Source organism: Vanellus vanellus, assembly GCF_965231255.1.
Source record: "Vanellus vanellus genome assembly, chromosome: 3".
In the NCBI taxonomy this organism is placed as follows: domain Eukaryota; kingdom Metazoa; phylum Chordata; class Aves; order Charadriiformes; family Charadriidae; genus Vanellus; species Vanellus vanellus.
Genome location: NC_138907.1, coordinates 71,098,519 through 71,126,415, shown reverse-complemented (window position 1 = coordinate 71,126,415; position 27,897 = coordinate 71,098,519). Strand labels below are relative to the sequence as shown.

The following is a 27,897-nucleotide window of genomic DNA, read 5'->3' as shown; positions in this document are numbered from 1 at the left end:
GAGATCTTCTAAAGCAGTATATTACTTATCGCATATTCATACACACTGCGTACTGCATGAGATTCATAGTTATTTATCTCAGACTTTTGTAATGCATGTCACCTTCATACCGCATTAAGAATATTTCAGTCATGTTTATAGTTGTACAATACAACATGGTAGGAATGCAAGCTTTCATTTATTTCCTCAAAGGAATGAAAATAACACACTAAAGCGAAACACCGCAAAATTTAATTTCCTTCTTCTGGGTAGATAGAACAGGGCCGAATCTTTCAGCACTGATCTAATTCTTGGCTCATGCTTTCCTGAAATTCCACTGCCAAAGCCAACTCGCAGATCCCATCTCTGTTCTAACCTCTGAACAAATTGACACATAACCACCAAGGAGGCACTGCTTTGCACGTGCACCCCCATAACACAGGGTCCTCCTGCAATATTTTCTGTCATAACCAGCACCTCCTGAATACTGCAGAGTACTACAGAGTTTACGGTAATCATATTCTGGATGTGTAAAATTCCACAAAATATATACTAAATCTTTCTATGACTGGAGCTTGAATTCATGTCGTCTAACTTCAGCTACCTAAAACCTAAACATTATCCTTCCTCAGCCTCCCTCAGTTCTAAAGGCTTCTTTTCAGACAGTGAACAGAGAGCCCCCCCCAAAGTAATTCACCATGTCTATTTTGGGATGAAATCAAACATTTCTTTTTCATGTAGTTACTCATGGGACAAATCTCACCTTGTATAAATTGTCAAAATTCCCAAACTTGATTGTTTACTTCTAAAAGTACATGAAATCATAGTAATCAAGAAGCAAAATCTATGGGTTGACACTCTGTAATCATAGAGGCATTGTGAAGTTTATACCGATAAATTAAAAGAATACATAAGATAAAATACATATACTAATATTATCTGCATTTTTAAAATTATTTGCCTTTAAGATAATGACAGCAAATTTGTTAATTGTTCAAATAAGAAAACAATGCTTGGGTCTAAAATACTTCCTAGTCTGCTGCGGTCAATTCTGTTGTGTTTCTACTTAACTCCATGAATCTCTGCGTAATCTCAGGGTGAGAACTCAAAATTTAGGGTGTTGCACGTCCATTAGAGTTTAGCAGCTCTGTAGTGTAATCAAATCTGTGTATATTCCTCAGCCACCCAGTTCCCAGCCTGATTTACTGTGTCAACCCTTTCCCGTCTTCTGCTGCAGTCAGTCCTGTGCAGTACGCTCACCACTAGTGGCTCTGTTATGGAGATGGTCATTTCTGGCACAGACTCATAGTGGAAGTCTCTGGTGGGAGCCCAAAGGTCAGAGCCAGCCCCAGTGTGGAGGTGCGTGGCACTTTACCCAGCTCTCCCAGAGCTGTCCCATCCCAGGTCCTTGCTTCCTGCAAATCTGGCAAAGGGCTGGCTCTGCAGATGTGCACAGTATGCTTTTAAGTCACCTCACCAGGAATCACTGTGGAACATCTGCACAAAAATCAACAGGACTAACGGTATGTATGAATGAGTGAGTGAAATCCTACAAAGGTCCACAGATGCATTCCTCACATGTGAGGACGGGACAATCTGCCCCTGAGTTATCTTTGTGTCTCCACCAAGATCCAGATCTCCACCAGGTGCTTTCTAAATACCCAAATTCTACCAGACTTTCCAATAAAATCCTACAATCTTGCAGATGTAGGCATCTCTAAAGCTCATCTAGTGCAATCCCTCTCAGTGAAGGACTGTTGCCAGCACTGAATCCAGTCAGCCATGGCCATCTAGCCAAGTCTTGAACACTACCAAGGACGGAGAATCTGCAGCCCCTCTAGGCAACCCGTTTTAGTGCTGCACTGCCCTCCTGGTAAAGACGTTCCCCCTGCCGTCTATGTTCAACAGCAATTTCTGACCCCATCCCCCTTATTTTATCACCTGATACAACAAGGGATTCATCTTGGTAACTCTTTGTCCTCTGTCACCTTTGTAACTGTCCTTCAAATAGCTTCAGGCTGCTCTTAGGTCACCCCTCAGTTTCCTCTTCTCTAGGCTAACTGAGTTCAGCTCTCTCAGCTTGCCTCATTCATATGCTCTGCATACTTTCTAAACTTGAACTTCGTGGAACTTCAGGTATAGGAATGTGAAAGAAATTGAAAGCACTGACTTATGAAAGGCAAGTGTTATTCAAGGAAAAAATACACTGAATATTTTGTGTCTTATAGATTAAAAAATCCACAGCTAAATATAGTTTCTTTGGCATCTTTAATTTACATTTAAAAACTAGGAAATTAATTTTAATCATGCTTGCAAAACTAAACTTACAGTCCTGAAAATAACTATTCACTTTTTTCATGCAGTTCTGGCTGTCCAAAAAGCAGGGTCAAACCCAGGAGATATATCACTAGGTTTTAGATTTAAGGAGTCACTTAAAAATATGCTCCAGATTCTACTTTCCATATGTAAAGACGGCATTACCTCCACTGGAGGCACGGGGCCAAACTGTTGGAGGGTGAAAATCGTTCTAGTATCAATAATGCCAGCCAGGTGGTCCTATGTGAAATCTTCAGCTATTTCCATGGAATTTTTATAAATCAGTGGGTTTCACCTGGAAAAATCACACTGAGCAGGAACTCAGGAGTTAAAACCCAGGAGTCATGATAAGAGCTGTGTAGCCATTGTTATATTTATGTAAATACAGGAAACAGTCTAATAAATCTTGGTCTGAAGGAGCACAGCAGTTCCTTCTCTTAATATTTCACGACTGAGACCTGATTTAAATGCTGGCTTAATTAATCACTTAGGAAGAGAAATATCTTTGGGTATTATAAGAAAGGAACTCATGAACTCAAAATACTAAAGTATCAACTCTCAGAGATCTCCACAAAATACAAATTCACCCTGCAGATTAAATTTTACATTTTTTTTTGTTTCTACAGCCTGGTCTGAAAATGTCAGTTCCCATCAACACCTTTGGGATTTAAGCTCATTTAACCAATACAACATGAGCATCAGATTTCCATCTGCTTAGAAAGTTTCATTCAGTCTCCTGAACGAATACAGACTCTCATTGCTTAACATTACCCTGACGAGTATATGGAGCATGCATGAGCCGACAGCCAGTTCAGGAATCACTTAGTTTAGAAATTTTGCCTGAGTTATGCCCTCGTTCCTGACTGCTTATCGGAAACATACTGAGAACTTGATTGACTGACTGACTGACTGATAGTTAATATGGAAAATTTAAAGCAGAATATGATTTCTCTCTTGGTTTACATCTATGTTGCAACTGTAAGTGTGTTGTGTACAAATTAAAATCTGATGCCTGTTTTGGGAGGATGACTCAAAAGAAAATCTATGTTTTGCTGTGGCTCAAGTGAGTTCCTTCTGAAAACAAAGACAAATGAGAAGCAAAAACATTTCAAGCCTCTATGTCATCCATTGATCCAGGATTGCTTGGTTTCTTTCAAGCTCTGTCTATGTCTCAAAAGCTTTTTAAGTAAATCTTGAGGTCAATATTTATATATAGGAGGACAAAAAACTATGGATTTATCAGTAAACTAATAAAGTCCAGGAAATTAACTTTGAAACATCAACTCAATTTGTTTTGAATTAAAAGGCTGAAGTCTGAATTTCAATTCCTAGTTAATTATTGTGACAGACGTGATAAGTTTAGATCTAGAGTTCTTATTTAAGAAAGAAAAGGACCCTAATCATTTGTTTTCCGCTTCACTTACATGTTTCCCAGTCATTACGGCTGGTTGCCTCACAAAAGTTTTGCTAACAAAGTGGCTTGCTGAACACTATGCACCCTTTACAAACATAGGTAATTTCTTTTATTTTCCATTATATATCATTGCCAGATACAAGGCAAAAAAAATCAAATAACAATGGGGTAATTTCCATTCCCCATTTCTTTCTTCCCATTCCTCAACCACGATCACAGCCCATGTAACACACACTTAATTTTCATCTTTGCCCTCAGTAACGAATTTGTACCCCAAAACTTGATCTTGTTCAGCCAGTTTGCCAAGTCTTAACATAAGCTAGAATTATTGCCTTATTGAAGACAAGGGTTTGGCTTAGCTGATGTTAAGAATCTGGTCCTCTGTGCTTATGGCTTTTGAAGATGAATTTAGGATTAGCATGTTTAGAAATGATCTTTTGCATATTTCTTGCCATTGAACTGTGTAAGCAGATGACAAAAGACTCAAAGCAACTAGGAATGATTTTAAAATATATTTCAGAAAATGTGAATTAATAATTAGTTTGAATTTTTAAAAATAATTTTATAGTTGCAAAACAGAAATCTGACCACGCATGCTCATATACATATCATATTAATGTCAACATACACATTTTCCAGGATGAGGATGGGCTGCAAAATGGAGAGATTTAAATTATAAAGATGTATGAAGTGTGAACTAATATGTTCTGACATTTCTCAGAATATCTACTCTCTTGGTAAACTCATCAGAGACACTGTGCTGGTTCCAAGAAGGTGAGAAACATGCAAATTTACATAATACACACTCCTTAATAAATTTTTAAATTTTAATATACAAGACATCAAACAGAACATGCTGAATTTTACCTGCAAAGGCTTTGTAATCCACCAAGTCAAACATTACAATAGCTACTGCTGACCAGGTAACAATCAGAGCAACAACAAGAAGCCATGCTGCTGGCGAGCTGAATGTTGTCACGAGGTCTTCCGTAACTGATTTCTTGCCCACTTTCATGGATGATGAGGGAATGGATCCGTTCTTACCATCTATTATCGTCGTGGTTGTAGACATACGTCCTAGGCAAATAGTCAAAGCAGAGGAAATAGAATGTAACACTTGGAGCCTAAAAATCAAGAATATGAATGTTGTTTTGAAACCCTTCTGTACTCAGAATATTTAAAATAAATGTAAGCATTGCATTATGAAAGTCAGGTTCCTGTGCTTTCTGGAAGGAGTTTTTCCTAAACCAGGGCCACTTTTAGTAAAGTTAATCCGGAGGCAAACACGGTAAGATAGCCATGACTGGCCTTTTTGATCATAATATGACATTTTTTAGTCTGCCATGAATAGCTACGGACCTAGGAGAGTGACTGATGAAAGTATAAAATAGTATCAGTCTCCAAAGGACTGTCTTGTTACGGGCTGTAGGCCAGATTCTCAGGTGATGTGATTAAGCGTACTTCCATTGACTGTAAGGGAGCTAATGCATCTATGCCACTCACGGTTTGGCTGGACTTCTGCTCTCAAGGGCATGTATCAATGGCAATAGGAACGTATATACTCCCTTTCGTCTAACAGAAACACAAATTATTTACAGGTCCAGTACATTTTTAAATACCTTTGTTTGTGGCATTTTTATTTAATGCAATAATCTGCTAAGAACCAAGAGTTACACTGCCAAAGCAGTCTTAATTCCAGAAAGCACAGCTTTGTTACTAGAAAGGCTGTAGGAAGGTGAGTACGTACATTAGCCAAGTAAACAGTTGACACACACATGAGCAGTTTAATGGACAGTTAACAGTAGTGACATAATCTACTTCTTCCTAGAATATTAAGAAATATTAATTCAGGACACAAACCAAAACTATGGTAACTGAAACGTGACAACATTTGAAAATTCTCATGTTAGCCTTCCTCCTAAAAGACAGTGATAACCTAAACAATCTTGGTTGGTATTTGTTTTCCAGGATATACAATAACAATAGTAAAAATATTTATAACTCTGCAGTCAACATCAATAGAAAAGCGCAGTACCTCCACTCAGCTCAGTTTACAATATCTGCTTGTAAGCTACTGTCAAAATATTAAAAGATATGATACGTATGCTCCTGGTCTGGTTGATGTGACCAACTCTCAGAAATTAATGTCAGTGATTTCAGGGACTCTTTCCCACAGAGACCTGAAATTTCAAGGAATCGGGTGATGACTGGTTTGCTCATACCTTTGCTTCTTACCCTGAGATCACCTATCTTCTGTCACAGCTGATACAACATATAAAGCTGATAATTTTCTAGGATGATGGAGGTAAGTAAAGTAACAGAGCTGCCCTGTACAAAGATAAATAGGTTTGGTTTCACTTTTCACACAGAAAATGGTAAATACGCCACTGGAAACTTACAGTAGAGCTGACGTTTAAGGCTGTTGAAGACTTTCAGATATTTGCCATCACAGCATGTACATGGACTCTGTTTAAGAATCACTATATTGATATTCTTAAAGAATGAATTAGAGCCTTGATATTACCCATAAGTACATGTATTTATCCCTTAAGAAAAGAAGATGGTATAACAAGTCTTATAATCGTCATGTTAATTAATATTTATTTTGTTTCTTTTTCTGTAGAAAGTGAGAACAATATTCTAAAGTGATACTGAAATGTCCTTTATGTATCTCACGTACATCTGTAGAACAGGGAAGGACAATTCTGGTATCAGAGGTTCCCTAACCCTTAATCTGTCATATCCGTAGTGTTCAAATTCATACCCTGAATTATTCTACATTTCTTTTCTTTATTGTGCAATACATTGTATTTGTGTGTACTTCCCTTAGCTCTACCTTTTAAGTTTGCTTCAGCACAAACATCCTGACACTGATCAGTGTCTTGCTTCAAGCCCCAGGAAGCTGCTCTGCTAAACAGCAGTGTTGTGTAAGCAGAACAAGATTGGCATATTACATGGGTTTTGTTGCTTATTTGAAATGTAGTTGTATTTATAGAATGTTTGTTCTGCTTCTGAATAATGTCTATCTGCTATGATAGAATTTATGCTCTTTTTTTTTTAATATATTATAAAGCCATCACTGCTTCCATTTCTCCAAACATAAATTTTGAATCAAACATTTCACAGCAGGAGGAAAAATTTGCCAAGTGACAACTAGCAATAAAGATCGGTTTCCTAAAGACAAATTCAGAATCAATAGCATTTTGTTATCCTACTGCATACAAAACGCAAGTGATTTGTGCATGCAACAGGTCATAAATGACACATTATGCATTTTTTTCCCTCAGGGATATCAGTCAGAGTTTATGATGTGTAAGAGAGAATAGAAAGTACTGTCTCATCTTGACAAATCTGATTAGTATCACAGCATATCTCCAAGGACATACTAATGGCAGATATTTGCACAGTTATAATACAAGCAATTAAAACTCTATGTGTGTATATAGATATAGGCATATACAGATAATTACCATTCAAAGGATCGTTCCTCTAGGTCTGTTGCTATGTAAAAATAGTTCCTTCGTATTCAGTATACCTGACTTCTCAAATTCAGACTGCTCTGTACCTTCTTTGCTGAAGAAAATACTTTCCCACAATTTATCAATCTGAGCAATGCTGCAGAGACAAAGCTCAAGTATGCTAGAAGGTTATCATCTATTGCATGCTTTTAGCTGCTGATGTAGCCAAGTCAGATTTCCCCTTAAAACCTCGGGATGTCATACAACAAAATCACTACTGTTACATTTATTGAAGCGGGAGTGAACAGCTATTGATGCAAATTTGCCTGGAAGTCAAGCTAAGAAAAAATGTTGTTACAATGTGAGAGGTTCGCGATGCGGATGCTTGCAGTATGATTCAGATGCCTAAGAAAGGTCTCCAGGGTTGTTATAGGTGCTTTATGATATATCAGAGACATCCTCACAGGACCGGCAAGCATCATCCACAGGACAGTAACTTCTGAACTGCCTGGAGAAACTCAGACAGGATGCCCTAAACCACCGAAAATAAAAATTAGATTTTTTATGTCCCTAGCTACTAATATAAACAAAATTGGCTGGAGGAGTTTATTTGAGGACTCCTGAGGAAGACTGTTTGCTGCTATGTAATCTCATGTGAGGTGGATTGTATATTGATACCATTGCAATATCATGACTTGAAGAAGAGCCAATAACACCAAGATGACTGCCCTCTCCCCTACAACCACTCTGTTATTGCAGTACCCATGGTGCTATCCTGATGCTTCTCTCTGCCTGCTCCCCACTGTGCAGTGCCCAGCTGTTGTGTACGCTTTTTGTCCATCTCCTACCAGTGTTAACCTCCTCCCCAAACCTACGGTGATGCTATTTACAGAGCTAGACCAGTAGAGAAAGAAGGGACCTACACATGGGCAATGCTTCCATCAATTCAGCCAGCAGCAATTCTCCTCTTTCTCAAAAAAGCGGAAAAGTTAAGCAGAGCTGTGGCCCAAGAGGTCAGTGAGGCCTCATCTGCCCAGTGGGGGTATGAGAAAGACAGGCATTTTTGCTGCTTTGAAATCACCTGATGAAGCCTATCAATTTTTAATTGTAAAATTGACAGGGATCCTTCAGCAACAGGTTAAAAACAGGCACCTGAACTTCGCCCAGACTCTCTTGCTGCCCATATAATACACACTTTCTCTCCCAAGACAAATTTCAGTGTCTGTATTACAGTCAACCAGAATCCAAGTCAGTTTACTTTAGTATATTTAGATGAACATTGCAGTGGCTCAGGAGATTCATGAGCAGATCAGTTGTCCCTCCTTTGGGGGAGGCAACATTCATCACAGGAGTGGAGGGTGAAGCTGAAGGCTGTTACAATTTCAGCCATCCAATTTTAATCCACAGCCACGTGTCCACTAGAGCCTCCTGGCACTTTGGGTTGTGATTTGTATTGATTCTCAATGAGGATGGGAACTTAAAAAAGTTATATATACATTTCTATAAAAAGATGACTCTGGGGGTATATACCTCTGACTCCGCATCACAATTTCTCATGCACACAGAACTGCCCCATCAGGTCACAAATGTCACCTTTACATCAACAGATTGATTTGTTAAATTCCAAACAGCTCAAACTCTGAGATTCTTACTGTTCCTCTGGTTTCAGAGTTGTCATTTAGGATACAACCTGAAGACCCGTAGAGTCTCATATGTATAAATAAACCTTGACAATTAGTGACAACTTTGAGGAGAACACTGTGTGACTTTCAGAGTCCAGGGTAAGCTTGTAGTCCTGGCAGCCGAGCTCTTAAGGTATAAAAAGCATAGGAGTCCATGGTTAAAGATGGGCACTTGATTTTGCAGTTCAACAGCTATACCACCCACTACCCCAGAAGCAAAATAAAAAATTTTTAAAAAAACAAAACAAACCAAAAAATACCCCTACTCCATTCAGACTCATGCGAATGTAAAACAGTAATTTTCTGTATTTATGTTATTTCATAGTTATTTTATGTATTACGGTCTTTGTTCTGCCAATAGCACAAAAAAAGATCAAGTAAAATATTTAATGTGAAATGCCTTTTTAAGGCTGGATATTTTAAAAGCAGAGGCTAGTCATGCTACTTAAAAAAAAAAAAAAAAAAGAGGTTGTTCCCTTTTAAATAATAATATTGTTGCTAGGGCAATTCAGTTGGGATGTGAGAAACCTCAGTGCAGTCTGCTCTAAATGAGAGAGCTGGTAGATTTTGACTTGTCTGTTCCACTCCCCAGATGAACACTCCAATAAATAGGCTACAGAGCATTCTGGATTCAGGTCATTAATGGCTCCTGTTCGACCTATTCCACTTCACTTGGAATATTTAAATACTAATTAAGGGAGCAGAAAAGAGAAAGAAAGACTGTATAAATCGACACTGTATATTAAGCACTGGCTTGGGCCTTGGGCTTTAACCCGGTGACCTTATCAATCTACCACTGTCGCGATCAGACAGGCAAGAATCTCAGCCTACAGTAGGGAGGGTACCTCCGGGAGAAGAGGACAAGGGATTAGAACCCTTCAGTGAAGGACTGGGCAATAGATATGCAATAACCTGCTGCATTTTTTCAGGACCAGCGTATCACCTTTGGTGAGTCCACAGACCTCTACAGCTCTCACCGTAATTACTCTTTTCCCATGTGGGGAAAATGCTTTTTACCACTAGAAAAGATTATGCCTCTGCCTTTTCTTCAGGTGATACTGATGCCCGACTACGGAGTTGTTCGCTTTTAATTTCTCTGCTGGGGTTTCTGCACCCTTGATCTATACAAGTGGAAAGGAAAGGGCAGATTTTCTGCTCTGGTTAATATTTAGTGGTTTGCAGTAGAATAACAGTGGCATTATTCTTTCCCAAAGTGGTCTAATGACTTTTTCTTCATTATAAGTATGTAGCCAATTTCCCAGCACTTCCATAGGCACAGGGAGTTGGAAGCTCTTCACTGGACTCATGCCTTTTGCCTCCCTTCTACATTTATGTGAGAACAAAATGCTGAGCAGAGAGAAGAGGGCACCTCAGAACCCACTGTATCCACCTGGACAGAGAGCCTCCACCATCTTACCCAGCCAGCACCAGAGGCCATGAGATGCAGATACTGGACGGTGAGTAACAGAGTGCAGAACAGCTCAGAAAAAGAAGAGCAAGAGGAATCCAGCTGGGAAAACCCTTTTTCTCTCCTCCAAATGCTGATAAAGAATATGATGACAGTGGATTTAAAGCCACTTACTATGGAGGATCTGTAGTGCTGGTAACCTTCAATAGGTTAGGAACCTAGTTAGATCCACTAATATGGAACATGTTTTCTATCGGACACACATAGCAATATAAAGGCAAGACTCTTCCTAACACTGTTAGAGGGGCAGATGGAAACAGGGAAAGAAAACTTAAATAGGCAAATTCAGCTTATCTTTGCAATCTCCTCTCTCCCACCATTATCTGCACCAGGCTCTGTGAGGAGGGCAGTGATCTACAGTTCAGCCCAGGAATGGGTGGTGGGCACCTAATGTAGGTCTTCTGAGTACGATCAAGCTTCCGCAAGCTGTTGAGCAGAAATGTGTCAATTTTACAAACAGTTAATTTATTTAGAGCTGCAGCATAAATCTTCTCTTGAGGTGGCTGACATTCAGCTATTTCTTTTCTTTTGTATCGTATTCCATCCCTCTTCGTATGAATGAATGAGTGCAACTGCAATAACTAAAAGTGAATAATATATAAAAGGAGTTTCACAACTGATACCAGAATTTACAGACTGCTGAATTCATCGCACAGAGTACTGAAGTGTTGCTCTACACTTCATGTAATTAAAGTGCAAAGAGAGAAGCCTCTCAACGCATATCATATATATATTCGCTAACTTAAAGGCAGTATTTCTACAGATTAAAGGCTTAGAAAGCTGTGACTGGTACTGCCTGTGAGGGAACATTTGCAGATTTATTGGTGACTGATAGTTATAAAAATGTAATATTCTTTATGAAATGTGGAAAATAAGGTTGGGGATTATGAGGCAACCATTTCTACATGACAAAAGAAATAGAATAGAGATTATGGAATATGGAGAGGATGGTGCATAAAAATCAACTGAACAATTGAATTCATAAAAGGCACTTATAATTACATGAGGTGCTGTGTACTTTTTTAATTTCCTTTTCTGTTATTATATCTGTATTGGTTTTATTTTTGATCAATAGAGACCATCTGATAATTTAAAGAACTAAATTGTATTAATCTTTCCTATTCATTCTCCAAGAAATTATGTACACCAATCTTTTGATCACGTCGATTTCAATAAGAAGTTTGTAGAATAAAAGATACATCCTGTCAAGTCATTTCATTATCTCGTTCAAAGAAAATGTGTACTTCATACAGTATCAGTAAATAACACTAATACCAGTACTACTAAAAATAAATACTATGAGGTGAAAACTGGAAGTTTTTAATGCTGTATTCTGAGGTGATATATATTTTGGGATTGTAATTATGACTGTTTCTCAGGATACCGTACACCGTTATGTGCTATGGGGAAAAAAAAAAAACCAACAAACACAACAAAGTGAAGAAAATAGTTTAACTAAGACTAATTAGAAAAGCTCCATAACTATATGAACAGAAAATTACTTTCCAGTGGTGTATGGCCAGATAGGGACTGGGCAACTGGGTGAAAGAAAAAAGGACTTTTGAATACAAAGACAAAATCTGACTCAGGAATTTTCTTTATTTCATATCCCTAAATGCTGGGCGTGCACTCTGGCAAGGCAGGGGTTAAGCATTTAATGCCTGAACTTGGAATTTTTTCTCAGTCAGTGGCTGCTGATGAAGACAAGATAACACACCAGCTGGACCAATCCTCTGACACATTGGTTATTCTCATGTCCTTGCTGACCTTATTTTCATCAAATAAATACCAAATAAATATCAAAGTCAAACAAATGTCCATTTTAAACAGTATTTTATGTCTGATATTATTTCTCCACTGCTCTTTATTTGCAATGCTACTTGTACAGAAACAGGATCTTTACACTTTAAGAACCTGCTGCTTATACCCCGCTTGCAGTCATAATTCTTCCATTGTGATATTGTCATAATTCTTCCATTGTGATATTACAACCATTTCCATGTCAATCTATTGTGAGGATTACGATGATTCTAAATGGGAGGGAGCAATGAGAGAAAATGAACTTTTAAGAAACAAATCTACTATTTTTATGCAAATGTCCTTTATAGTAAAAAGAAGAAATAAAAACTGTATGGGAGGATTTTTTTTCCACGTGGAACAATTTTTCAAAACCTGCTGTGAGGTGCTAGTGAGTCTCAAAATAAGAAATATGAAAAACTCAGAAACTAAGCTCCAATGTTTTTAAATAAGTTCCTTACTATATTTTCTCTTTCTTATATAATGCATCATATACCTGGTATAAATAATTTTTTGAAATAATTAATCAGCTGAAGCACAGCAGTTCTTTATCCCACTCCAAGAATACCAAATCAAAATGCTTCAAAACCTCATATTTTCCATCTAGCTACAATTAATGGAGTGCATGTATCTGATTTTTGTTTGGTTTTTTTTTTTTTTTTTCTGAGGACAGCTGCAAAGATTATTTTAAAGATACTTTTGTATATATATTAAAGATTGGTTAAATTTCATGTAACAAGTTGGCATAAGTGGTTAACTCCTTGCTACGCAGATTCAAATGGTGGATTTAGACCATTGCTGTACACAGGGAGTCAGAATCCCCTGAGGACAACCTGGTCTTCAGCCCCACGGGAGCCCTCCATATCAAAGGGACACATCTAAGCAGCAGCAATTAAAGACCGTTTGTCTAGAAAAGCTCAGAGTCTGGAATGGGATAGTAAGGAAGTCAGTCTTCTACAGCTGGGAAATTCAGTTTGCTCTAGCAACGGGTGTAACTGAGACAGAAGATTTTGAGAAGCAATAAGGATATATAACTGAGAAAAGCGCGCTCTGCTCCAGACAGATTTCCCCTGCAGAGAAGAGTGGGAAGAAAAAATCTTACCAAAGACTAACACCTGCCCCCCTTTCCCCCACTCCCACCCTCCCCAAAAGAAGAAAAAAGCCTTGATGCTTGCAAACCTAATAGGCAACATCTGCATTTTGGGGAGTCAATCATTGAATCCTGTTGAAGAAATCCTAATACTAGCTACTACTTGTTCTGGAATAGGCCAAGGTATGAACTGTAGTATTTGACAAATTACCTATGAAGAAAAGAAATTCTACTTATTTGTACACATCTTGAAGCAAGCTGAGAACTTCAAGGAGGGGAAGTAGAAACCAGTTTCAGTCAGACTCCAATTACACTGTGTTTTAAAATACGATCAGCAGTCAAATAAGTTAACTCTCTCTCAGCTGACATACTTCTTAACCTTGGACTTCAGAGAGCCCAGTTAGGTCAGCAGATGTCTGCAGGATTTAGGAGCCCACATGCCATTGCGTATTCATATCAGAAGAGTTGAACTTCAGTGATTTAGAGTCAAATTTCCATCTTTCCTTACATGTTTGAATTTCATAGTCTAGTAGAGCATTTGTCTATACAAATTAAGCGGAAGAAAATGTCTTGTATACTTCTGCAAGAAGGTGTAAAAAATGTCTTCACGTCATTCCAAAACTGCTTAGAAAGAACATTATGCCGATACGACCTTTAACCTTCTGTCTCTGCCTAGTTGTTTCTTGTGTGCGTATGTATTTCAAAGAGCCTTTCCATTATTCTGATTACTCAAGTACAACAGACACAGAAGGGATTACTGGTTAGTTAGTAGTTAAAAGATCTCCTGTGCTGTTGAGCCAGCTGAAATATTCTTCTATGACTGATTGTACTGTGAGTCTCTCTGCAATAATTCATACCTGAAATGGCTTTGGAAACAAAAGTAAGGGAAGCCCTAAGGACCAGGTTTAAAAGATAGCAGGTTTTACTGGGAAATTTTATAGATCGTTTTACTTACAGCTATATCAATTTGTGTAGTAATTTCTTGAGAACTTAGAAGACCACAGGGGTTAACAATAATCAACATAGAATAAATTACTTCTATAAAATCAAAACTACAGGAGGCAGAGTTGATAAGAACGAGAAAAATGCCATTTACTGCACTTTAAACCAGCAAACAAGCATGGTAAAGGGACATTGAGCTGATCCCTTTTCAAAAGGCAGTAGGCTTTGCATTTTCATGATCTGGAAGTTGGACATACATTTTTTTCTCTGAAATAACTCTTCGGTTTGATATGTTTTTACATTTTCTTTTAGAAACGTTCAAAAATCAAATGTTTCACTTCCAGCTTCTCAGTATGTAGATAAGACTGTAACTGAATTCTGAACATGCAATAATAATCTATCAGCACCCTGAAAAATCCATTGTTTGTTTGGTTCCACACCTGAATTTTTTTCTTAAACAGTAGTGATACCTTCCCTTCTTTGGAAACAAATTGGTGCTCTAAAACAGTAAAACTTTTTAAGTTTTACCTTCCTGTTCATCTTAGAAATCTGACATTTCTGAAAGAGATGTCAAAGGGGTATTTAGATGTACTTGTGAGTTGATATAAGCTGAGAGGTACATCTTATCTTTTAAAATGTCAAAATGAAGGTTGGAGGAAAATGGTTGCCATTTATCTTTAAATAGCATGAAACCTTCTGCAGCAAGAGCACCGTATGCATCCCCTTTGTTATTTGTTTTGGAAACTCAGCTCTACACATCCCTCTAGCCTTCAGAGGGGATTAGAGAACTGACTTTTACTGACTTTACTGACTTTTTTTTGTTATGGAAAAAAAGAAGAAAAAAATATCTTTTCCCATCTGTAAAATAATGATAGTCATAATAAATATTGAAAGTTGGTAGGATAAATAATATGCTACAAATACCTCTGTTTTCACTCCAGACAAGTGTACCCGTATAAAGAAACTCTGTAAAGAAAACTCGAGACCTTTGCTTCTTCTGGTGGAACTGCCATTATCTTTCAAATAAGTGTGTCTAGGAATGATTAATATGATCATTTGCTTGATTTCATTTATTCCAAGCTACCCTGACACTGGAGGTAAGAACACTGTTATATGTCTTAACAGACTGATATCTACAGACTGTGAAAATGAAAGTAGTTCAATAGTCTCCACAACTTATAGTGGAAGCGGTGTCTCACACTGTAAGTTTGCCAAGTCTGCCGTGTGGACCTATCCAGTCATTCCAGCACTCAAACATGGAGATCACCACGTGCATACAGTTTGAATATACGTGCACACACGTCATATTGAAGACACCTGGCCCCAGCTGTCTTACCAGAGACAGAAGAAAAAGGCATTTTTAGCCAACAAGAGTACAGGAATTGCTATATTAAGAGTTATGCAGTAAATACATATATATATATATAGATAGATAGATGTTTATAAAAGACCTTGCTAAAAACTGGCAAGAAAAAAATCCTCATTTGACAAAAGGGGAAAACTAAAATAAGTGCTTGTGGCAAGTCAGTCATCTGTGTCACTGATATATCTCATCTGTAAATGACAATTAACTATGAAACTATTACAGGTTGTGCTGTCTGGGAGAGAGAAAACTGAAAGAGATCTACTGAGAAAACTGTTCTGTGGCTTGCAAAAAAGTATTACCAATTTCATGAAAGGCAGTAGTTAGCTATATTCCGTATTAAGCAGGAACAGATGAACCAAGGTCCAGCTTCTGTCAAAGAGTTACTTTCTAATAAATGAGAGTACTCCATCTGTATACTTAGAGAACAGATGAAGGCAAGTCCACTACATCGGCACCTAAAATACTAGGGAAACAAGGTTTTCTAAAGCTTTTTTTTTTTTTTCTTTTCTTCTTTTTTGGTCTGAAAGATTCCCTTGGAAAATATCCCTTTGGTTTTAGGGCATGAGTGGGTTCTTGAACTGACACTGAGGAATAGGTAAAAGTTTAGGTAAAAGTTAATGGTGCGTTTTCTCATTTTCTTTTTGCAATACTGATTCCAAAAACGGTAATCTGAAGTTGAAGTTTAACCTTGATAGCCTAAATTATCTTCTCTGATCTTTCTTTGGAAATAGGCCTGATGTCTATGGGCAGCTGAGACACATAGGATACACAGTCACTGTGAGAACAGTTGATCTTTCTTGACCGCAGATGTTCACAATATATCTAAAAGGTGTTCTGAGATTCTCAAGAGCTTTGAAATCTTTACATTATCTTACAAAGGTTCTTTAATAGCAACTAATGCCAGATACTCACATCTTAGAAGAAAACTTTGTTTTGAATGGGTATTAAGTAATCTGGAGAAAATGGGATATGTGAGACTATTGAGACCCATTTTAAGTAGCAAAATCTTTGACTAAGTAGGAAAACGTCACTGCACCCTCCCTTACTCAGTCATTCCTGAACCACCTATCATGAATTAGCCATGTCTTAATCTATTTTATTCAGTATTATACCATGACCAAGTTTTGGAATGTGTGAAAAATTTGTAAATTCAAGTTTGATGAGAAAATACCATTACGTAGTGTTCCTTTACAGGTACAGAGTCTTAGATATCTTTTCTCCTTATGCAGATATTTTGATGTCACCTCATCTACACACTGAAAAGAAGGAAAATCAAGAAGGTTTAGGATTCCTTGAAGGTTATCTGAGGAAAAAAGAAAATCACTTCAGTAATTGTACGCATTCTCTGCATCCTTCCTCCTGCCAGCCCAAACCGATCAACACCTGTCAGCAGAACAAGGTCGTGACCACATTTGAGAAGTTGCTAGCGACACCTGACTTTTACCCACAAGTAAATTAACAACAAATGAGACTATTAGTAAGCCTGTCTTGTACCCATAGCTAAGCCCAGAGGACTTCTAATATTGCTAATTTTCACACTACCACATTCTGAACAAAGAAACCCAGAAGAGTTGCTCAAGAGCACAATGAATAGTCTACAGGTCTGTTCAGGGACTCTTGATTTTGTGAGCTGGAAATCAGGCCCCAAACTCTCCTCATCTAATTTTATCTATTATAAGGGACACAGAGATTGACCTGCAATTTAAATCTTCCAATCACACCTCTTCAGATTTCTGCAGAGTAAATGAGATAAAATAATAAAGACCTTAACTGACCAAACAGATATGAGATTCAGAGTGGTCTCTAATTTATCCTAGTGATAAATGCCAAGAAGTGGTTACCTGGCTACATTATTTAGCTCCAGAAATTGAGACATTTTTTATAATAATTCCTAGAAATATCTATCACCAGGCGTTGAGATATCCATGTGGCATATAAAATGAAACTTGAAATTACAGGCGAGTCTGGATTAAGATATATGCACAAGAAAGTACATTTCCACGCCTCTACACTACTACTTGTCTGAAGAAACTATGGAATCCAATTTAGCTTTTGGGGGTTAGCTATGACTTTTTCTTGCAAAAACGAGTGCACGAAAAGCAACATTTTGATGCGTGCACTTAAAAAGTCTATTTGTTTTATTTCCAAAGTGTAAGTGAAGTTCCAATTTCTACATCAACTCTAACTTGAAATGGCATGTAAGTTGTATGATAGCCATGGAAATATGCATGGAAAATACCAAGAAGTACAAGGTTATTAAAGTATTTTTTTTGTGTGTCTTATATTAGTGTTATTATATGGGCAAGACATTTTCTTTGCTTAGTCTTTTCTGGCGTATAACGATGGTGTTATACAGTTTTTGTGATTTACAGAGAGAGAATTGGCAGAACTGTCAACTGATGAATGTAGATCAAGACTTCCCTGTTTCATACAAAAAATGTTAACTTATTTTCCTACCTGACAAAGTAAATCCAAATCCTAAATGAATGTTTCTTTTCAAGCATAAATGCTACAATATGCTGTATTAATGGCTTCCACATAAAGCAATAATGACATAATTTTAAAGCAACATTTTTTTCACTAAGCACAAAGTTGCCAATGCTAGTACAGAACATGTTCCTAATGTTGGGAATATGACTATTTTTTTTTTTCAGTTTTAATTTGTTGCATCATTAAAGTAAAAATGGCTTTTTCCCTACCTCTTTGAAAATATAGGTATTTATCCATATAAAAGCTATAATACCTGAGGAGGATGTTTTTGGTATAAGATTCAGGCCTTAGAAAGGAAAAAAGAATTTTGATCCAAGGTTTAATTGTTAAATGACTCAGAGAAGTGCCAACTTAATCTTGAAAATGATTCATATGAAAGATTTTCTTGTAGGGTAACAGTCCTTTAAACTTACTCAGTGACAGGTAAGATAAAAATCTTCTCTGAATTCGAAGATATTTAGAGCAGAAAATGATTTATTTTTAATATCTATCTATATAGAATATGTCTAAAATATCTCTTTATCCTACTTACATTAAGCTTCTAAGCATATAACCCAAAACAGGGAGAATGCATTAATGATAACCCTGTGTGTTTGTAATATGCATGAAATAAAAACATATTTATGAAAGACATATTTATGAAATTCTTTTAACAATATAAGATTCAAAATGATTGATAGAAAAAAAATTCAAACTACACATGCTTGTGCAGAGCATAGAATGTTGCAAAATGATCATTAATTTTAATTCACTCTCATTGCATTTTCCTAATCAGCACTAGCATAAAAATGGAACAAAATTATTGAAACAACTCTGAGTTGCCCTTTCTGAGCACTTCTCTGCCCTGCACATAGGTGGGCCATCCATTTACTTACATTTTTGGAATGTGAATCTTTCGGAAGTTCATAGCCCCTCTGAATTCTGTGTCTGTATTAAACCAGTAGACACTGAGACAAAACAGACTTCCACTTTATGTGGCCATGGAAGACTAATTAACATCCAAGTGAACTTCAGAAGAGCGGTCCTCAAATCTCAGTGACACATTTTAGAACAGACGAGACCCTGTCCGCTTTTTTAATGGCATAATCAGTCCAAAAAGCATTCATAATGTTAAAGTCTCACCTCAGCGCAGTTTAAACGATTTTCTACTGAGTTAAAAAGAGCCTCCATCTCGAGATGCCCCCTCCATGTTGTTGTTGCTAACTGGAACAGAAAATGAGCTACACCAAGGAAAAGCTTTGACCTGGTTGGAATGATAGTTTCCTTATTTCCTCCCATGGATTCTAAATCAAATAATCTTTAGCATCTGCTGTAAACATGCAGAAAGTCATCTCAAAACCATTCAGCTCTCATTCACAAGCTGTAACACCTCCCCACGTTCTCTGTAACAGCAAATCCATACAGCAGGAGCTCCAGTGTTCCTAGCCCACAGTAACAGCAGGTGCTGCAAAGTTTCCACTCAGCTCGAGTGCCTTGCGTGCACATCAGACACTTGCAGGACCTTAATGATATTCCCGGCATCTCGCCCCAACCTTAGTTCTTTTGTGCTTCACTTCCTGACGCTCATGGTGATAGGAAAAAAAAAAAAACCAACAAGGTTGCATACCTATGTCTGAAGTTCAACCGGCATCTCTGAAAAGGATATTTACGCATATTTATCCCGATTTCATCCCACTTTCTTTCATACAACAGAAAAAAGCCTTCTGTTCCTTACCAACGAAACAGAGACAGCAGCTGAAAGGACATTTTTCAGCCTGGTATTGCTTTCAAAACTGCCTATGTTGTGTTCACAAACGTAGTGAACTCAAGCTTGTCCGTATCAACACAATGTTTTCCTGTTTACGAAACCTTCACATAGTCTCAAGTCATATTCCAAATGTGCAATTCTGTTCTGGGTAGTCGTATAGATCCTCAAATCTGGATTTATTTGCCCCTAATCTTCCCTCCAGCCCACACCCTGATGTAAGGCCAAACTATTTTCTTTTGAAAGAAAGGAAATGATGGAGCGATTAAGTGAAGAGCGAAGGCCACACTGGAAGTCTGGCAGGAGACAGAGCTGGACCTCAGCCTCCTGTCCAACTTCTGGTTCATCGCTCCTCTACATTGTGTAGTGTTTAACCTACATTTTTCACAGGCTCCCTCCAAGTGTAGTTGTTTATCTTCTTTGCCCATTTTTTAAAGCCATTTATACACATTCAGCATGCATATAAAGTTTCCTGAAATGTTTCCATCTTGGATTTTAAGAATACCAAAGCTACTGCTACTTTCTCATTTCAGGAAACTTTCAAGCAATTCTCTGACGTTTCTTTAATATTAATACAGCAGTCTCAACTCATAACTTTGTCAGTATAATGAAAAGAGATAGAGATGTCCTCTGCAGATGTATAAGTTGATAGTCCTTTCTAAATTTTTAAAAAAGCTTTCGAGAGCTACTTAGTTATTCTGTATACATCTTTGCAAGATTTTGCCGGCTGTTATATTCTGGTCAAAGGCCTATTCATCATCTAACCTTTTTTTATTAATTTCCTTTTCTACTATATCAATAGAGTGCAGCTTCAGCTGTAATTAGATAAGTGCTAATAAATAAAAAATGCAGACTTTCACATTTATTGAAGATGAGCATTTACATTATGTTCGTTATTTCAGCCTTACAGCTTACATATATTCTTATGGTCGCGTAACTGATAATCTTTCACTCACTAACACAATTCATCCCCCCAAAAGTACAATATATTCAGAATGCTATTAAAGTATTATGGTGGAAGACAAGAATAGACACAAAGTGTACCTAAAATAATTGAATGACTAATAATGAATAACATTCACAATATGAAATAGAAGTAGCCATAAGACATTGTACTACACTTGCTATAACTTTTCTTGGCTTTTTATTTAAAAGCTTTATTTAAACCTTAGACCAGGTGCCACATAGGAAGTGTGAAAGAAACTCTATAGGACGATATTCTTAAAGAACTCTACCCACATACTACACAGCATGTCGTGCGCTCCCCGGGACCTGCACAGGCAGGCTACATTTGACAGATAAGTGGAGAAAAACTAAAGTACCTTTAGGGTTCTTCAACCGTTGGGAACCGTGACAAAAGGTTCACACCACCTAACCAGGCAAATAAGACTTAAATAAGACATCACTCTTATTTACAGCTAAGCCTGTTTCCAAGTCCAAATCAACGTCTTCCTCCTGCTTGTCTGGGTCATCAGGGCAGGAGCGGTATTGTTAGGTTCTAAAGGACATTCATAGGACATCTGTTGGGGGAGAGAGCTGGGTGGTTTTCAAAATGGGCAGGTGCAGATTAGATTTTATTCCCTCAGTTTCTAGAAATGCTTGGACCGGACGGACTACAACCTGGCAGAGTCCCTTGGGTATTCATTCCTCAGCGGGTGCTATTCCTCAGCAAACCACTACACAAAGGGACTTGGAAGACCATCATACATCAGGAGCTTGTTAAAGTCACCGTTCCAGTGGTCAAGTGCTGAAAATGTTGTGTCCTGAAATTAGTATCACCTTTAGTCAGGAGCTACTTCTCTGCAGAATGAAGTATAGATTAAAGAGAATTAGAGTGCTGAAGCACTTGCAGATTCATACAGTGAAAAATTTGGGGTAGGTAACTTTTATATAGAATAAATTCAGGTGATACCTTCAGAAGGGCACAAGCCATGAAAATGGTATTTGTACAAGAGATCCATGGAAAATTAATAATCCATGTGTTGGAAAGTTCAAATTATTCATATCTACGTCCAAAAAAAGTGTTCATGAAATGCTGGTTATAAAATCAATGAAGAATAAAATAATTTATGATTTTCTTATCTTCCCACTTCATTGCCCTAGCATCTAAGGAAGTTGGAAACACAACAGAAAAGAAATGTTTCTGCAACCAAAAGTCAATCAGCAACTTACTAACTGATAATAAAGGACTAAAAATATATGCTCTTTCGCATAGAATATGTGCTCTTCTTTTTCAGCTGATGAGACACTGCTGTGTTTCTAGTTTTATTCAAAGCCATTGAAAATATTCTCTCCAATCACTGTGAGAACAAAAGGTAATATTTCTACATTTAATGTAGCTGTAAAGTTTGATTCTTTCAATTAAAAGAATGAAAGGCATGAAATAAGAGGAAAGATTGAAAGCAAACATAGATATGAAGTCCTGAATGTAGATGAAAGCGAGAGAATCTTTTCCAAAACCAAATTCAGAGATTTAGCAAACTTCATGTAGGCAACTTACTTTAAAGACCTGAGCAACTGCATCTACTTTTTGCAGACTTAGAATTATTTAATTAGAAAATATGAAATAATTCTCAACAAAAACTTAAAGATAACAAGGGTTGTGTTAGTAGTAATAGCATCAATAGTGATTTCAAAGGTATTGACTTATTCAATGAGTCCACAAACATAGAAGTGTTTAGAGTAAATGTAAAAAGTGGAATAAAAATAGGACTGAGATAGAGAAAAAGGTGGAATGATATCTTTAGGAATATGAGTGTAGAGAGCGTACCCTGTAAAAGCATGAACATGTTAGCTGAGTTTTCATTCACACTAACTCCAACCAGTGAATCTGTGGGAAGGTTGTTTTCACTGTCAGGGACAGCTGAAAAAAGTTGTTTTAGTGAGGAAACTACTGAGACAACTATTATAATAAAATGTACTTTCAAGAGTATGCTGAAGTTTCTAAAGTTTACAGTATGATTCTGCAAAATCACAGACTTTAAGACATGGTGCAGTTCTTCATGAAGTCCACTAAGCCTGACGGTTTAAACACCTCTGTCTGCAGAATACACAAAATATTCTATTGTAAAGCGCATTAATGTTGTGTCTTATGTTTCATTTATATTTACTTAAATAAAGCACATGCTAAAACAGAATGTACATACCTTTGGTATTGCTTACATTCAAAGAACTGAGAGGAGAAAGAGGAACACAGTGTACAACCAGGACTTCACAGGCATTTGTAAACACTCAATTTTTTTAGCACCCTTTGCACATTTTGTTTGTTTTAATACCTATTCTTGTCCAAAAAAAAAAAAAAAAAAAAAAAAGAAAAATCTCTGTGTTTTTTTCATTGGTTGGTTAGAATTTTTTTTTCAGTTTAGAGACTGATCTCCATATTACGTAGTGAACTACAGGCTGTTCGCCAGGTCTCTGAGAAAATGAGTAGTGTAGAAGAAGATCTAGGGAATTTTCTAGGGACTTACTAATGCAAGCTTTATTTCACTATTCCTTTCTAATTCTTAACACAAGGACCTAATATTAATCATAACCATTTTGTTATATCCTGTGTGCCTACATGACCAGGAATTCAGACTTCTGCACATTTTTTTGCAGACATCCTACAGGACAAGAGGAAAGGTCTCCCTTCCTGTCTATTCACATAAACATTGAAAAACAGAGAGAGATGGAATTGGCTGAAAATGAGATTGCTGAGCTTGAAAACAGACACATAATAACATTAGGAGGTGAGTTTTGTTGCTAGTTAAATAATTTCACCTGGAAAACAGCTGCCTCCTCCAGTGGGATACAGTTGACACTGGAATTGCTCCAATGCAACCGATGTACATCTATTTTCAAGAAAAGATGCAATCCATATCTGTCTACCTGGGCATTTTCAGGGAAAGGAGAACATCTGGATGTTAAAATTGTGTTCACATTCGAGAAGTGCCAAGAAAATGTAAACAGCTTAATGAAAGAATAAAGGAGAAAGTTGCTGAATCTGCAGATACAGGGATTTCATGGTTACAGATTGATGACATTTGTAAATAAACATTTTGTTGCCTTCCACATCCCTTAGAGCGGCTTAGGGCCACAGGGAGAAGAAGGGACATGAGTCAGTTGAAATTTTACAGAATTTCTGCAATATCTAAAGAAAGGACACATTATGAAAGAAATATTGTGCTTTAGGCCTGCAAAGATACTGGTCTAATTTTAAATTTAGGCACCTATATGCCAGGGTCTGAAGCCTTATCGTTAAAACGTCTTTAAAGATGAACATTTATTTAAAGATCAATTTTTGCTGAAGATTTCTGAGACTTGAGAACAGACTCAAATCACTGTAAGCACAAGAATTGAGAAGTACTATTGCTGCCTGCCTTGCTTGGAGTAGTGAGGAATTGAGACAGCAGAACCAAGAACTTAATAGATGGGATGATTACGGGGAGAACCAAAGGTGGGGAAAGGGAGGAATGAAGGTGGGTTGGAGACGTGTGTGCCTATGGAGAGCGCAGGCTCAGCTGCCCTCCTCCCTGCACCTGGGGATGTGGGACCACCACAGCTCTCCAGCACTGGGAGGAGAGGTGTCCCACTGCAAATGACTCTGGCGGGGGGCAGTGAGCAATCTCGGAGGTCCTGAAGCCCAGCAGATCTGGATGTCTCCGGTAGAGTGGAGAGTGGAGTGATCTCTTTTATTCTTGCGTGGGTTACTCATGTCAAAAAACCCAGTCAGCAAGCAGAAAACGTAACACGTGATTTATATACCTAAATAGCACAGGTAAGCACTAAGAATTTTCTCAAGCGTTTCAGTGTTAACTTTTGGAGAGCTGTATGGTTTAATATTTACTTTACTAGAGCGTTAAAGCTTGACATTAGTACCAAGAGGACTTTATTCTCTAAAATACTAGGCAAATCAGAATCTTTACAAGTTAAAATGATTCTAAGGTGCTAGTGTGGAGACTGTGCCTTGCCACATGAAGTAGTCATTAATTCAATGCAGTCCTGACCTCTGGGCACTACCACAGTAAATCAACAAGAAAATATAGATCTAGTGCCACTTTGTAGTTCTGGCAGCGTCTGCACACGCGGTATTATTTCTGGTTTTCTACACATGGTATGCCACACTGAAGAGAGGAGAGCAACCATGTTGTAAAACTAAGTCATTCGTATCTCTTTTGTGAAACTGCCTTTAGCACTTCACAGTGTGAAATGCATTAGCCTACACTGGGCAACAAATGAAACGATGGCAAATATATTCTTAAAAGAAACTTCCCGCTAATTAGTTTTTAAGACAAAAACCTGGCCCTCATCGTTGTTTTGCCTGTCTAGTTGAAATTGCTTTAATTCATTAACTCGGGCAAAATTGCACATTGCCCCCCCACCCCGATACACTAATATCTGCATATGCACATTTCATTCACATTTAATTTTGATTTTAAGTGTGCGCTGAAGTCTCATCGATATTTGTAGCTAACCTTGCAAAGCAAAAAGGCTTTCCCAAAATTGCATTCTCACATATTTGTAGCTGTTTTCTCCATAATTTCCAAAGTTACTGTTTTCTTCTTTCCAGAACAACATCCACCTAGCGAAGCTTCCCTTGTGATCTTTCTTATACGAGTTCTGTATAAATCACTAAAAGAAAACAACAACAAATCACTGGAAACCTCTGGTTCCGTAGCAACTTGCAGGCAAAATATAATAAAGGTGTATTACAAAATCTATGGATTTCTCACTTGTGCCAAGTGCTGGGAATAGGCACGGAGTTGTGTCTCCGGGCAGAGGGTCCTGCTGCACTTGGGTTTGGAAGGGGAAGGAAGAGAGGGTGTAGGTTTGGAAAGAAGAGTTTTGGCTGTTACTGACCTGGAAATTCATCACTTTTTCTGGCTACCTAACAGCAGAATAGAGCATTACTTTCTCCAGAGCATTTCAGGTAGCTCTTATGTAATCAATACAAAATTACAATGTCTAGAACAAGAGATGCATTTTAGGATAAATGTATCCCACGTGGATTAATTCTGCTTGGGTGTCTGATAACAGGGCTACTCTTGCTGTGACAAAAATGCTTGTATTTAGTTCTGAGTTGGCATAGCTCTTACTAAAGTGATAATTTTATCAAATATATTTACAGATAAAAAAAAAAGAAAAGAAAGCTTTTTGAGCCCTTCCTTTTTTTGAAGGAGGAGAAAACCTTGCATCCTCAGAATTCACTCTCTACTACCAAAAGATCATCTTCATCGGCTTTATAGGTTGTGACACACATTAGGAGCAGAGTACGCAGTGGTTCCGCTCCAAGTGATGGATGTAGTCAGCCATCTAGTCATGTAGCTGTCCCAGGCAGACAGGAGTCACATCAAACTCTATCACGGATCTTTTGCTATAATTAGTGTTATAGTACTACTCCTGGTAAATTCCGAAACCAAACCAACAGTAAATACTTAAAGGGGTGAGTCTAACTTTGGATATCTCCTTGTGAGATGCTCAGGTTTTTAATCCTATCATGAATGGTGATGCAAAAAAATCTCTAGGGATAAGAGGATTTGAAGTTTTCCCTTAAATAAAAGAAAAGCAATTGAAATTGTACTAAATTCACATTATGATTACAGTTTAAATATTGGTGTTATAAATCTATGAAACGTATATAGCCTAAACTGTATCATGCACATATGATATTGCCTCTTTGGAATATTAAGTGTATCCTGCATCAGATATGCTCATGTATCAATTCAGTTGACTTTAGTAGGGGTTACATAGATAGACCTGAAGCCAAAATTAAGGCCCTACCTGTTATAGGAGGAAAAGGTCAAAGCAAAATGAGGATCTTAACATTTCAATAGATGTATTAAATTATGCCTCTAAAACCAGTAAAATAGTTAGCAGAAAGCTGTATTTATGGTAATGGTGTCAATTGTGAATAACCTCTTAGCAAAGATTGAAACAAGATTTAGCCTTCCTGACATGCACAGAGAACCACAACTTAAATCTACATAATGGAATATAGGAAAAAATTGAGTTAATTTACATACCAAAGGAGGCTACAAAGCCTTAGACTCATTGTGCCTTTGACAAGGCAAAGGTACAGAGATACTTTTGAAGTTGTGAGAACACAAGCATGTACAGGGAGTAGCAGGTCTTTACTCGTTACATATTTGTAGAGGATTTTTTAAAACTACCTTTGAAGACAGAAAGAGGAGACTTCTCCAGTGAGAACGCTTTTCTGTGCCTGACATTTTATATTTTCCTTTCTTACAGTAAATGCCTTTGCATGGCACCAAGCAGAACTTTCAGGCCAGAGACAAGTTCATACTGTGCTGTAGGACTGATTCTAAAAAAAGCCCAAATCAGCCACAGGACTCAAGTGAGGCTTATTCAGGACTTAAAGCCACAGCTTTTTCATTCTGATTTCTAAGGGCAAATCTGAGCACTGACCATGATCTTGAGCACCTGAACTAATTAGACTGCAATTGTAACATAGGTAGGTTTTAGCATATGAGACAGTTTGGGATGAAAAAAGAAATAAATCAGTATCTTCTACAGCTTTTTTTTTTTTTTTTTTAGCCTCCTGCACATTACATGATCTGTTTTGTTAGCTCAGCTTTTTCTACTGAGTCTGAAGAATAATATAGCTGTTTACTGTGGGCTTTACCATGTTCTTCTGATTATGTTTTGCATTTAGAGAAGGGACCAGAGTTACATCTCCTGCATATTACCTGCAGGATAATCTATCAGATTTTGGAGGGAGGAGAAGAGAAAGAGAAAAAGGAAAACTATTACAGAGCAAAAATGTATCAGAGGCTATGAAGAAAAGGACAGAATGTGAGACAGGACAAGATGCGTTGGCAGTGTCATCTGGTATCTCTGCTGCTACCTACTGGTGTAGCTATCTCTACTATTAGTCAAATATTTGATAGCCGTGTACTTGCTGCATAGTTCCTGAAATAGACTTACTTACATAAATCAACTGTGCTGTAGGCACATAGTAGGAATAAAACTAGAAGCTAAATCTTGCTGGTCCCCTTTTGACCACATTCTGCTTAAACACGTTCCTACTCAGGGATCTAACGTCTGAATGTTCATGTCTCGCGGCACCAAAGCAAGATTTATACAAAGACACAGGGCTAGGACTAAAATATGAAATAATAATAATTACCGATAAAAATGTTTAAAGCTGACAAG

The 27,897-nt window shown here is 37.5% G+C and overlaps 1 protein-coding gene across 1 annotated transcript in view; it reads right to left on the bottom strand.

The window, feature by feature from the left end:
* Positions 1-27,897, bottom strand: part of TRDN (triadin) — a 233,828-nt gene that overhangs the window by 198,720 nt on the left and 7,211 nt on the right. The window contains exon 2 of the mRNA XM_082481943.1: positions 4,577-4,786. Coding sequence (XP_082338069.1) covers positions 4,577-4,786 — 210 coding nt within the window. The remainder of the gene's footprint in view (positions 1-4,576; positions 4,787-27,897) is intronic.